Genomic DNA, 12,510 nt, shown 5'->3' with positions numbered 1-12,510 from the left:
TATGAGGGTAGAAATTCCAGACACCCTAAATACCAACCGCCTTCTGCGACCTGTGGCGTATGTCACAAGGTTTGTAAAACAATACCCGGACTTAAGAGACATATGCTGGTTCACAGAGGCGTTTCCTTAGAATCAGATACCAGCGAGCAAGGATCAAGAGGCTTGAACATTTGTCATCTGTGCTGTAGACCTTGTCGCTCAGCAGCCGGACTTCAAAGTCACTTGAGGGCTCACCAACGGAGTGATTGTACTGCGTGATGATATGTGTGGATTGTTGATGGGATGGCTATCGTCTGTCAAGATGGAGCGGTCGTCATATATATATATATATATATATATACATATACACACACACAATTAATTATCTCAGTCAAATCAGGTGATGACCTCATTAACTATATGCATTAATTATGCAAAAATTGTGATCATATGATTACTGATTACATGCTAATGTGTAATCAAAATTATCTCTACCGTTAGGATGAATATGTTTTCATATATGAATTATGTTTATAATTGCATGTGTGAAGGGAATGCTATTGAAAGTGAAGTTTGAGAGAGAGATGAATTAAAAAAAAACATACTATTTGGTTTGTTGTGACACAGTTTGTCTTTCCCTCTTTCTTTTATATACATGCATATATATTATCATCATCGATCAACGTCCATTTTCCATGCTGGCATGGGTTGGACGGTTTGACTGAGATCTGGAGAGTCAGCAGCTGCACCAGGCTCCAAACTGGTCTGCAGAGTTTCTACAGCTAGATGCCCTTCCTAATGCTAACCACTCCGAGAGTGTAGTGGGTGCTTTTCATGTGCCACCGGCACAGGAGACAGTAAGGTGGGTCTGGCAATGAACATGTTCGGATGGTGCTTTTTACGTGCCACCGGCACAGGAGCCAGTCAGGGGTTACTGGCATTGATCATGATCGGTTGGTATTTTTTACATGCCACTGCGCAGTCAGGCAGACTTGGCATCAACCATGTTTGGATGGTGCTTTTTATGTGCCATCGGCACGGGAGCCAGCTAGGGGACACCAGCCCCAGCTATGATATTGGTTTCACTTAGAAAGAAAATGGGAAAAGATGGATGTATGAATAATTTATTTGTTGAAATTTCAAAAAAAGTTACAATACAAATAATAAGTTGTAAGGCTCAAAAATAAAATAGGAGATGCATAAAAACCTATATATATGTTTCAGTTCTAGCCCCAATTTTGTATGCATCCTTCCAAGAAACATGTTAACTTCTGTTCTATAAGCTCATAATAACCCTGAAGAAGTTCTGCCCCAAATAGTTGAAAATTATACCATTCTTAGTATATAACCAAATGCTTAGAATTGCATATCAACTAGGGGTTAGAACTGAAACATATATGTAGGTTTTTTTGCGTCTCCTATTTTATTTTTGAGCTTTACAACTTATAATTTATTTGTATAGTAATTTTTAAAAAAATTACATCTTTATATCATATAAATGAATTATTCATCCATCCATCTTCCTCCATTTTCTTTCTTTCAATATTAATAATATGTATTACTACAATAATCCCTAACATATTGCAGAGACATTCTCTTTATATGATAGTGATTAACCAGTGGAATTCTTTTGATTATATAATCCCTAATGTGGATATAACATCCTCGAATTGACTATATATATATATATATATATATAAGTGTGTGTGTGTGTGTGTCTGTAAATATACACACACACACACACACATTTAAAAAAACACATATGCACATGTAAATGCATATATACATATACATATTTATATTATACGCATATGAACACATGCACACATACATGTACATGCATGCAGACACAAGCAACATAAAGGAGAATAAGGTAAACAAAGTTAAGGGCAATTCATTTGAACCCAAACACTGGATTCATTGCACCCTTATGATGTTGCAAGAGAGCAAAAATTAAAATGAAGTCTTACCTCTCTGTATGGAGGGTCATGTGAGTCTGAAGTTGTTACTTCACTTTTCACCAAAGTGTAGGTAATTCCACTGTAAAATAAATACATCATCATCAATGTTGCCACCACCACCACCATTTTAATATCTATTTGCATGGATCAGATGGAGTTTATCGAGGCAGATTCTCTAATGGCCAGATGCTCTTCTTCCTGATCACCCCCAAGCAAGGTAACATTTCCCCAAGGCCTGACATGTTTTTTCAGACTATTGCAGCAACACTAATTTACAACTATTAAACTATGTCAAAACAAAGAGACACAAACACATGTATATGGTGGCCTTTCTTTCAGTTTTCATGTATCAAATCTACACACAAGGCTTTGGTTGGCTTGGTGTTATAGGGGAATACACTTGCTTATGGTGCCATGCAGTGGGACTGAACTGGAACTATGTTGCTGGGAACTAAACTTCTGAACCACACAGCTATGCTTGTGCTTACAGTCAAGCCTATATCTCTGTAAAGTGGTTGGCATTAGAAAAGGCATCCAGCTGTAGAAACTACAGAAAGTGGATATTAAATGATGTCTACAGGCATGCCTGTGCCTGAATATATATATATCTATAGTTATTTGGCTCTACGTCAGCCCTAACTGAGCAGATGGATAATCAAAGGTGTTTCAGCCTTTGATCACAGGCCTTTTCAATGAGGATCACAGTCTTATTTTTGGCATTGTGAATATCAGTGGGTAGCATTTGAACATGTATTTTTGTTGTAGTAGTAGTAGTAGTAGTAGTAGTAGTAGTAGTAGTTATTTAGCCTCAGACTAGCACTGGGTGAGCAGACCAATGATAAAAAATGTTTCCACCATGAAAACATTATCTTAAATCTAGCAGTGATCAGTATGGCCTTTTTCCTGTTATAATTTATCTAGGGCAACATTATCCAATGTGCCCTTTCTCTTTTTTTGTAAAGATGGTCAAGATGTGAATTGAGGAAGGATTTGTTGCTATTTTCAGTAGGAAGAAACCATGTCAAGGTTCCTTAAATGGTTGCTATGTCTTGATAGCATAATTTATCATAATATGTTAATGCAAGTCAGGATTGTTAGCACGCTGGGTGGGATGCTTAGTAGCATTTTGTCTGTCTTTACATTGTGAGTAAATTCCACCAAGGGCAACCTTGCCTCTCATCCTTTCATGGTCGATAAAGTAAGTATCAGTTGAACGCTGGGGTTGATGTAATCAACTTACCCCTCACATAAAATTGCTGGCCTAGTGCCAAAATTTGAAATCAATATTACGTTAATTTACCTCATGACAGCAAAAGCCAGGGCAATGTAGTTCATGACCATGTTATGCGATTTCTCTTGGTTGATGCCAAACCAACCATAGCTGTATAAGAATTGGAGACAATATTAAAGAATGGAAGACATACATAAAATTCACAAAACTAAAGAAGGTAAGAACACAGCAAAAATTAAAAATACAGTGAAATTTCATTTTGTGAAGAAATTTAATAAAGATTGGGAATTTGAACTGGACTGTGGGTCATGAACTCTGGAGAGCATTTTCAGTAATTAAGACAGAAATAAATATTAATTGCAGAATGATAAATATCACTACTGCCACTATAACAGCTGCTGCTGCTGCTGTTGCTAGCAGCAATAGTAACAACAACATTTTAATGTTCACTTTTCCCAGCTTGCATAGGCCAGAATTTCTATGGCTGGATATAAACCTTTGTCTGTTTCCAACCAAAGTCATATTTTTCCATGGCCAGACATATTCCTCATGGAGGACTGGAACACAAACATCACCAGTTTGATGGTGATGCTCATTTACAGGTATCAGGTGATATCAAGACAAGGGAACACACATTATATACAACAGGCTTTTTTCAGTTTCTTTCAATTGAATCCACTCACAAGGTTTTAGTTGGCCCATGGTGAGGAATTAATCATCTTAACCACAAGACTGTGCACTGAAACCAACCAACCAACCCGCTCACATCCCTCCCTCCCACTCCCTATGTATCTACTTACTTACCTACATAAATACATGTTTTTGTTTTTTTTTGCGCCCTTTTAAAGCCTAGCCAGGCTCATGGGCCCGGTCTCCCAGTTTCAATGGCGTATGTGTTCCCCAGCTGGACGGGACGCCAGTCCATTGCAACATTACTCATTTTTGCCAGCTGAGTGGACTGGAGCAATGTGAAATGAAGTGTTTTGCTCAAGAACACAATGTGTCGCCCGGTCCAGGAATCGAAACCACAATCTTACGATCATGATGCTGACACCCTAACCACTAAGCCACTCACCTCCACACATAAATACATACATGTATATAATTTGTGTGTGTGCCTCTGCCAGGGGTGTAGCCAGCCCACTTATGCGTACCTTTCCTTCATTGGACACTAAACTCCGCTTGCAAAGACCTGTTGAGGCAAGTGAAATCTAAACCGAACTAAATTCGATGACTGGCACCCATGCCAACGTTGTCTCCTTCATTGGACACGAAGCTCAGCTTGCGAAGACTTATTGGGGCAAGCAAAAGCGAAATCGGGATGGCACCTGTGCCCAGCGTCGCCTTTCTGGCACTTGTGCCCGTGGCATGTGTAAGGATTTTTGAGCAAGAGCGTTGCCAGTGCCCCTGGACTGGCTCTTGTGCGGGTGACACATAAAATACACCATTTTGAGCGTGGCCGTTGCCAGTACCGCATGACTGGCCTTCGTGTTGGTGGCACGTAAAAGCACCCACTACACTCTTGGAGTGGTTGGCGTTAGGAAGGGCATCCAGCTGTAGAAACTCTGACAAATCAGATTGGAGCCTGGTGTAGCCATCTGGTTTCACCAGTTGTCAGTCAAATCGTCCAACCCATGCTAGCATGGAAAGCGGATGTTAAACGATGATGATGATGATGTGTGTGTGTGTGTGGAAGGGTTGAACAAACTGTTAGGTAAGACTTGAAGTCCCAGTCAAATTGATTTTCACTATAAATTTGATTAGTCTCACTATAGCATCCTGCCATCAATAAATGTTATTATCATTATTTTTATAATAATAAAAAAATAATAATCCTTTCTACTAAAGGCACAAGGCCTGAAATTTGGAGGAGGGGGACTAGTCAAATACATTGACCCCAGTGTTTCACTGGTACTTAATTTACTGACCCTGAAAGGATAAAAGGCAAAGTCAGCCTAAGCGGAATTTGAACTCAGAACAGTGATGGGAGAAACACTGCTAAGCATTCTGCCCGGCGTGCTAATGATTCTGCCAGTTTGCCGCCTGAATAATAATAACAATGATACTTTAATATACATATGTGTGTACAACTTTCCATCAACTAGTTTCTATATATCATCAATTGCTAATTTCACTCCTTCAATTCACTCATCACAGGATCCACAAATTCTAGAAAGATAAAAACACCAACGCCACTCACATCTTCTGGATGCTCTTGTATGGGTTTGTCAAATCAACTTTGCTACACAAACTTCTACCTCTGCCTTCTCTTCACCTCTCTTTCACATCTTCCATATGCAGTTTGGCTACTGCACATAACATGTCCCCTCTTTTTTGATTGGTACCCCTACCACTTTCCCTGATCTCCCTGTCATTGTCCTTGCATTCCACATCCAAATCTCCATAAGGGACATCAGGCATTCGGCCATCTTAAATGAACTAAATTCACCTCGAGTTGTGATGAGAGGGGTCAGGACTGTCTCTATACCATGGGGTACTTTGGGCTGCATGTCACCCTTATCTAATTAATTATAGTCATCATGGGGTCCCTTTTTAATGCAGTTTTATGGTTAGAAGTCCTTCTTGATGGTAACCCCTTTTAGTCACCTCTTAATACATGGTATATGGTGTCATCATCGTCATTGTTGCCATCATCATCATTCTTTTAACATCTACTTTTCAATATTTGCATGGAATTCATATAGAATTCAATGAGGCAGGTCTTCTATGGCTGGGTGCTCCTCCTGTCACCAACCCTTACCTGTTTTAAAGCAAGATATTTCGCCATGGCCAGACATGTTTGCCACATAAGACTAGAAGTGAACCATATCACTTCTAGAATGGTGATGCTTGTTTGCAACCATCATGTGATATCTAGACAAGGGTACACACACACACACACACACACACACACACACACACACACACACACACACAGAGGGATGAGCAGCTTCTTTCAGTTTTCATCTCCTGAATTCACTCCAGAGGGTGCAAGTGCACCTCCTAAAATTTTTTGCCGTGCAAAATCAAAGTTTGCACTCCTACTTATTTTTCTCGGGTTTAGAAAACAGTGAGTAAAAAGTGATCCGTAAAAATTAGCTTCAAGTTAGGTTTCTTCTCAAAGAACAAAAAAAAAAAAAAAAAAAAAGAAAAAAAAACAAGAAAACTTTGGAAAAAAATTTTGGACCCGGGTTTGCACTCTCTAGGCAAATTTTGTTCCTGAGCCAGTGCACAAGGCTTTTTGTCAGTTCAGGGCTATAGTAGAAAACACCTTGCCAAAGTGCCACACAGAGGGATTGAACTTGAAAATACTCGACAGAGAAGCAAGTTTCTGAACCACACAGCGACACTAGTGCCTATAATCCTAAATACATAAATGGCTGAACAAGAACAATAAGCAGTCACAAAGTGTGTGCCCTCATTCCAAAGTGCTGTTTGTTTGGAGGTGTTAACCTTATTACAATACATCATAACATGATAAGAGAAATTATTTCAATCAATAAAAGATTTACAGAATTAATTAATGTTCATTGTATTTGGATCTGGTCAAAGAGTGCTATAGAAAAGAGGTCATACATGCAAACAACACTCTTAGCCTGTTAAAAATAGCAGCCAAATTTCTCTAAAGTCATACTCATTTATCTTAAAAATGAGAAGGAAACATCATATGTTACAGTTTTACATAAGCCCTAAAGAGACATGATAGTAGTAATAGAAAAGGTAGAGAGAGGAAAAAAGCACACTTGTGATCCAGAGGCTGGATAATGTCTGAGCAGTATGCATATAGGCATGCACAGATGTATTTTGTATTGCTTTACTATTTTGAAACTTGGGGTGCCCACCACAGACATCTCAAAATTCTAGAGAATTTTCATCAACAATGCCTTTGTAATATTCTAGGTGTTCACATATGTGATTCTGAAGTATGTCAAAATGCTGACACTCTTATCATTGGAGCTCACACCTATAAACACAGACTCTGCTATGTAGGCTATCTTATTTGTTTAGATGGCAGTAGAATCCCCAAACAAATTTTATATTATGAGCTAGCATCTGGTACGAGACCACAGAATGAACCAAAATTGTATTTTAAGGATTATGTCAAAGACTGAAATTTCAGAACTAGACAGAAATAATTGACATGCAAAAAAATAACCAATGACATCAGGAAGTTTCAGAAATCTACATAAGAATGGGTTAATCTAAAGTGAGCAGCCAGGAAAAGAAAATCTGTTGGTTCAACAGTCTCACAGTTTGTGTGTAATGAATGTGGACAAGTTTTCCTCTCCAGAGTTGGCCTCACAAGTTACCAATGCAAATGCAATGAAATGCCTCAAGTTGAATAGAACCAATTTCAAGCAACTAATCACATATGTGTCTATGTGGTAGGGAACTTTCAGCCAATAGGGGTTCATAAAGCATATGAAAGGACACAAAGTACTGCACCAAAAGAGTACCCAGTTACAACACATAAACATGAATGCAATATCTGCAGCATAAAATGCAAGTCACTTACTGGCTTTAAAAGCCACTGTAGGTCACATGGTCACTGAAAAGAATAGAAACAAGATGATTTGTCAATGATGGTCACACTAGTCTAACGAGACAACTGTGTGTGCATGTGTCTGTGTGTTGCTTTTACATTTGTGCTCTACAAAACCCGCAAGTTATGGGTGGTGGTGGTGTTGTCACATTTACTCGTCAAAAAATTAACGACAGAAAGGGAATCTGGCTGTACAACAATGTTGCAATAATATATATATCTAAACCATTCTAGCATGTAAAAACAGATGTAAAAGCAAATGGATGAATGAAAGAACCAATAAAGTTATGTCAATAAATTTGATAAAACATAATGATCAATACTTGTCTGTGTACAGGTGTTATCACTCTGAACCAATACTGAGAGACATCTGTGGTATACATCAAAATATAATTACTCAGAGTAGGCAACCCCAAAAAATGTCAATGACCTACTCTTATTTTTCTTTACCTTCTCCCAGCAAACAAAGATTCACCACTGACCATGTTTCCATCCACTACAATCATCTCCGTCCTCATCTCTAGCCCTTTCTCCATTCTCCCAAACCTACCCATCCAGCCATCTTTGGTTCTCTGTCCCTATTCTCTCTTATCCATTTTCATGTACGTTAGGGGTACATTTTGACACCACATCTCCACCATCCTTTCTCCCTCTCCTGCTAAGGTAGCCCCTCAACACCTGGCGTAACTCCACCTCTCTCAATACTGCACCCCAACTCAGTCGAGTTGTCTTTTCTTGTGAGTTACTTGGTGACCTCCCTAGTGCCAGTGGTAAATAAAAGCAAAAACACTTTGAACACTTTGTAAAGTGGTTGACATCAGGAAGGGCATCCAGCTATAGAAATCATGCCAAAGCAGACAATGTTGTGCTCTGGCTCATCAGATTCTGTTTAAGCTATCCAAAAGAAACAAAATCCATGACAGAGAGGAAAATGGATGTTAAACGATAATGATGATGATGATGATATATCTGTTATCCTAATCGTTTAAATGTCCAATTTTCCAAGCTTGCATCAATCAGATGTAATTCACTGAGGCAGATGTTCTACAGCCAGACATGTTTTCATAGAAGACTGACTGAAAGGGACACACCTTGTTTGATGGCGACACTCACTTATAACTTGTAGTACATTGGAATTCAACACAGTCCTCAGGCTTGTTGGATCCTTGTTGAACCATCCAACTCATATGCCAGCATGGAATATGGACGTTAAATGATGATGACCATAATGATGATGATGATGGTAGTGATGAGGTGAAGGAGAAAGATATCAAATTTGTTGCCGATGTCTTACCTTGAACTGAGCCAACCCATCAATAGACTGGTTGTAGCCCAAATACACAACCCCAAACTGAGACCAATAGTTTTCAGTATTGGTACAACACACAGATTTCCTAAAGAAACAGACAAAAGTCAAAAAAAAAAAAAATAATAATGTTTCTAATATTGACACAATGTAAAGAAAGAAATATATACAAAAAACAAACACATATGCATACATACATGGATATGTACATACATACACACATACCTATATACATACAAACACACATATACATTCAAATAGACACATATACATACGTATGCAAACACACACACACACATATATGCACATACAAAATTACATACATGCATATACATACATATGCAAACACACACACATACATATGTACATGCAAAATTACATACATGCACATATATACCTCTGTTGAACTATTGAGAAATTTACAGCTACTCCACTCGGACTACCAGTTTAGATTTAATACATGTAATTATTGGGGCACTTGAATATATAACCAACTACCTCAGGATCAATCTTGAGAAATTAGGGTTCCCAAAACCAGAAACAAAAAAGCTAATTAAAAGACTACAGATACAAGCCCTCAATGGAGCTATATGCAAAACTTTCTAAAAGTTTAGCATATAAGTACATATGAACATGTCTAGACATGCAGCTAAATGTAAACAGAAGTACATATGCACATGTATAGATATGTAGTTATATGTACACATGCATGAAACAAATACAGATGTATATATGTACTGATGCCAAATACTTGCACATATAAACACATATGCACAACAACCCTGTTGCTTTTGAATTTCCAATGAAGGAACCTTGGTTCTAAGTTAGAAACTAGCTCTTTCCCCATTAGCAAAAAATCTAGAAATAAGCCTAAATCATAGCAGGCATACATACATACATACATACATACGTACGATTCTCTCTATTGTGTTAATGTACGAGTTAAATACATATTTATCCTTAATCTATTTCGGTGTACAATATAATAAAGTATAACTTAGTAGATAACTGTATAGTTAGAATATAGTGCAGATAAATATAATAGAGTACAATATTAAACAGTACAATATAATATAGTTTAGTAAAATACGGTAGACATGTTCATAGTGTACTTAAACAGTGTTATGATAACCTACATTTAGAAGCAGATATGACAGAAAAAAATGGGTATAAAATAAACAATTTATAAACATCAATAGGCAAAAACACTAACTCTTCCACAGTTAACTTGCTAGAAATAGAAGCCAGATATTTCTCAAATCACAAACTATTATGTGAGAAACAAAGGAAGGACATGTTAGAGAATGTAGTCCTAGATACATTTATATATCTGAAAGACAAGATGTCTAGAAGTCCTTAATCATAAATCTACTGAATCAGGTGAAAATAACAATGAAAGAGGCAGAAAATGATGATCACCTGTTGCCCAAATGACGCCGCCAACCATTGCCAAAGGGTAAAAGACACTTTGGTTGTAGATGTTGATGATAAGTCCGACAAGGAATATACCAGAACTTAATACCCATTGGAAAAACATTCCTGGAAAGAGAGAAAACAGTTTATAATCTGTAGAATTTAGTGTTTGTAAAGAAACATTTGCATAAATGAAAATGCTTGTAAGGCCTTTAAGGGTCATTTAAGGGCTGATTCTTTGTGCAGGTTTTAAGATATTGGGTAGATGGGAGCTGAATTTCTCCTTGAATAGGGTATAGTCTGTTTCAGTTATCTGATACTTTTTCTGAATGTATCCCATCATTTGAACACAAGGACAAATAATTCTGCAATTTTTGTCCTTGGATAACAATAGATAACAACCGATATTTCCTATTTGTTTATCCCTAGAAAATATGAAAAATGACTATTTCCTTCAAACTTTGCTTTTGTTACATTTATTCAAATCCCAAAGAATCCCTCTCAACACATAGCTATGATGCTGCCCCACTATTTCTGCTCATGATCAGAGATGCACATATCGTCAGTCACCAAGGGACATGCTCAAGTGGATAAGGTCAAGCAACAGACAGACAAATCTGTTGTATTGAGCAGAATACTTGCTATAATGATATTTCTGCTTTAGCAATTCAGCGCTGAATCTGTCTGAAAACATGGATGTCCAGGTCACAAAAACAAAATTTGAAGGGAATAGTAGTAATTTTCTTTGATTTCTGGATAGAAGCAAATAGAGAATTACACTTACAGACCAAAAAAAAAAAAAGTACAGTGTAATTAAACATAAATATCACCAATGCAGTGAAGAATGGGGGTGTGAAGGGTGTGGTGCACAGCTTCTTGTTGGTATTTAACAAATGGAAAGACAGAACATCAATGTGTTTGTCATTATCAGCTGAAATTAATCTGGAATATATTTACATTTCTTAATGTCTTTTGTCAGGTCTTTTAATTCTTGACAGTGTCTCAGGTGGACTGAGACTTCAGCTAGAATTGAAGGTCCTACCAAAATACATAAAGAATTAGCTTCAATCAATTTGAACTCAAGACTTATGGACTTGTAGTTCAACATTTTTATACAGTACAGATGAAAGAATAGAGCAACATTGAGGTCTGAATCCTAGAAGGCAATATCTCTTCTTTTTTTTTATTGTTTAGTCAGATGAGGAAGGGGAACATTCCTGACCCTTTTTAAGGGACTCCAAGATGGGCGGGAGGAAGGGAAGAAGTCATAGTCATAACATTAACATTCACATTATTCTGTCAAAAGTAATGCTTATTTATTCAATTTATTGTAGCTTTGCAATTTTAATGAGTTAACTGTTAATTTTTAAAATGACATTGTAGGGTTGGTGTGAGAGGCCACATCTAGCCAGTTTGAACGTAAAACAGGTCTAATATTTTGGCTGGATATAGTCGGTTAAAACTGGGCCAGAATGAACTCTGCTAAAGGCACCCATGAGACAAGTGGTTATATTAAACCAAACATCAGATGAAATATACCACCCAGGAACTTGTACAGTCCCTTCAACAGACTTCTGTACAAATTCTATCTATCAAATTTCATTCACAAGACTTTAGTTGACTCAAATCTATAGTAGAAAGCAGTTACCTAGAATGGGACTGAACTCAAAGCCATGCAGTTGCAAAGCAAACTTTTTAACTACACATCTACTGTGGATATTATAATAAAACACCTTCACCATTTTACTCAACATCGCCTTCATGCTTAAATGTTGCCTTATTTATTACACATGCAAAAACACAGATGGCTTTTGTCCCTTCTCTGATTCTTTGGTTCTCCTGGATCTTCATTCCACCCCAAAGAAAGTTTTGACAGGCTGTGTGTTAAGAAGCTTGCTTCCCAATCACATTGTCCTGGGTTCAGTCCCACTGTGTGGCACTTTGGGCAAATGTCTTTGACTTTAGCCTTGGGCTGACCAAAGCCTCGTGAGTGAATTTGGTAGATGGAAACTGAAAGAAGCCCATTGCATATATATACATCTATCTATCTATCTATCTATTTATATATATATATATA

General features: G+C 37.5%; 1 protein-coding gene across 3 annotated transcripts in view; it reads right to left on the bottom strand.

The window, feature by feature from the left end:
• Window positions 1-12,510, bottom strand: part of LOC106880840 (transmembrane protein 144) — an 86,592-nt gene that overhangs the window by 25,632 nt on the left and 48,450 nt on the right. For all 3 annotated transcript variants that reach the window (XM_052972429.1, XM_014930971.2, XM_014930972.2), the window contains exons 3-6: window positions 10,440-10,559; window positions 9,009-9,108; window positions 3,241-3,321; window positions 1,950-2,019 (exon numbers count right to left, since the gene is read on the bottom strand). In XM_052972429.1, coding sequence (XP_052828389.1) covers window positions 1,950-2,019; window positions 3,241-3,321; window positions 9,009-9,108; window positions 10,440-10,559 — 371 coding nt within the window. The remainder of the gene's footprint in view (window positions 1-1,949; window positions 2,020-3,240; window positions 3,322-9,008; window positions 9,109-10,439; window positions 10,560-12,510) is intronic.

This window comes from Octopus bimaculoides, chromosome 13, assembly GCF_001194135.2.
Source record: "Octopus bimaculoides isolate UCB-OBI-ISO-001 chromosome 13, ASM119413v2, whole genome shotgun sequence".
Classification (NCBI taxonomy): Eukaryota; Metazoa; Mollusca; class Cephalopoda; order Octopoda; family Octopodidae; genus Octopus; species Octopus bimaculoides.
Note: the sequence above shows the minus strand (reverse complement) of the source record. Positions and strands in the feature narration are given on the sequence as shown.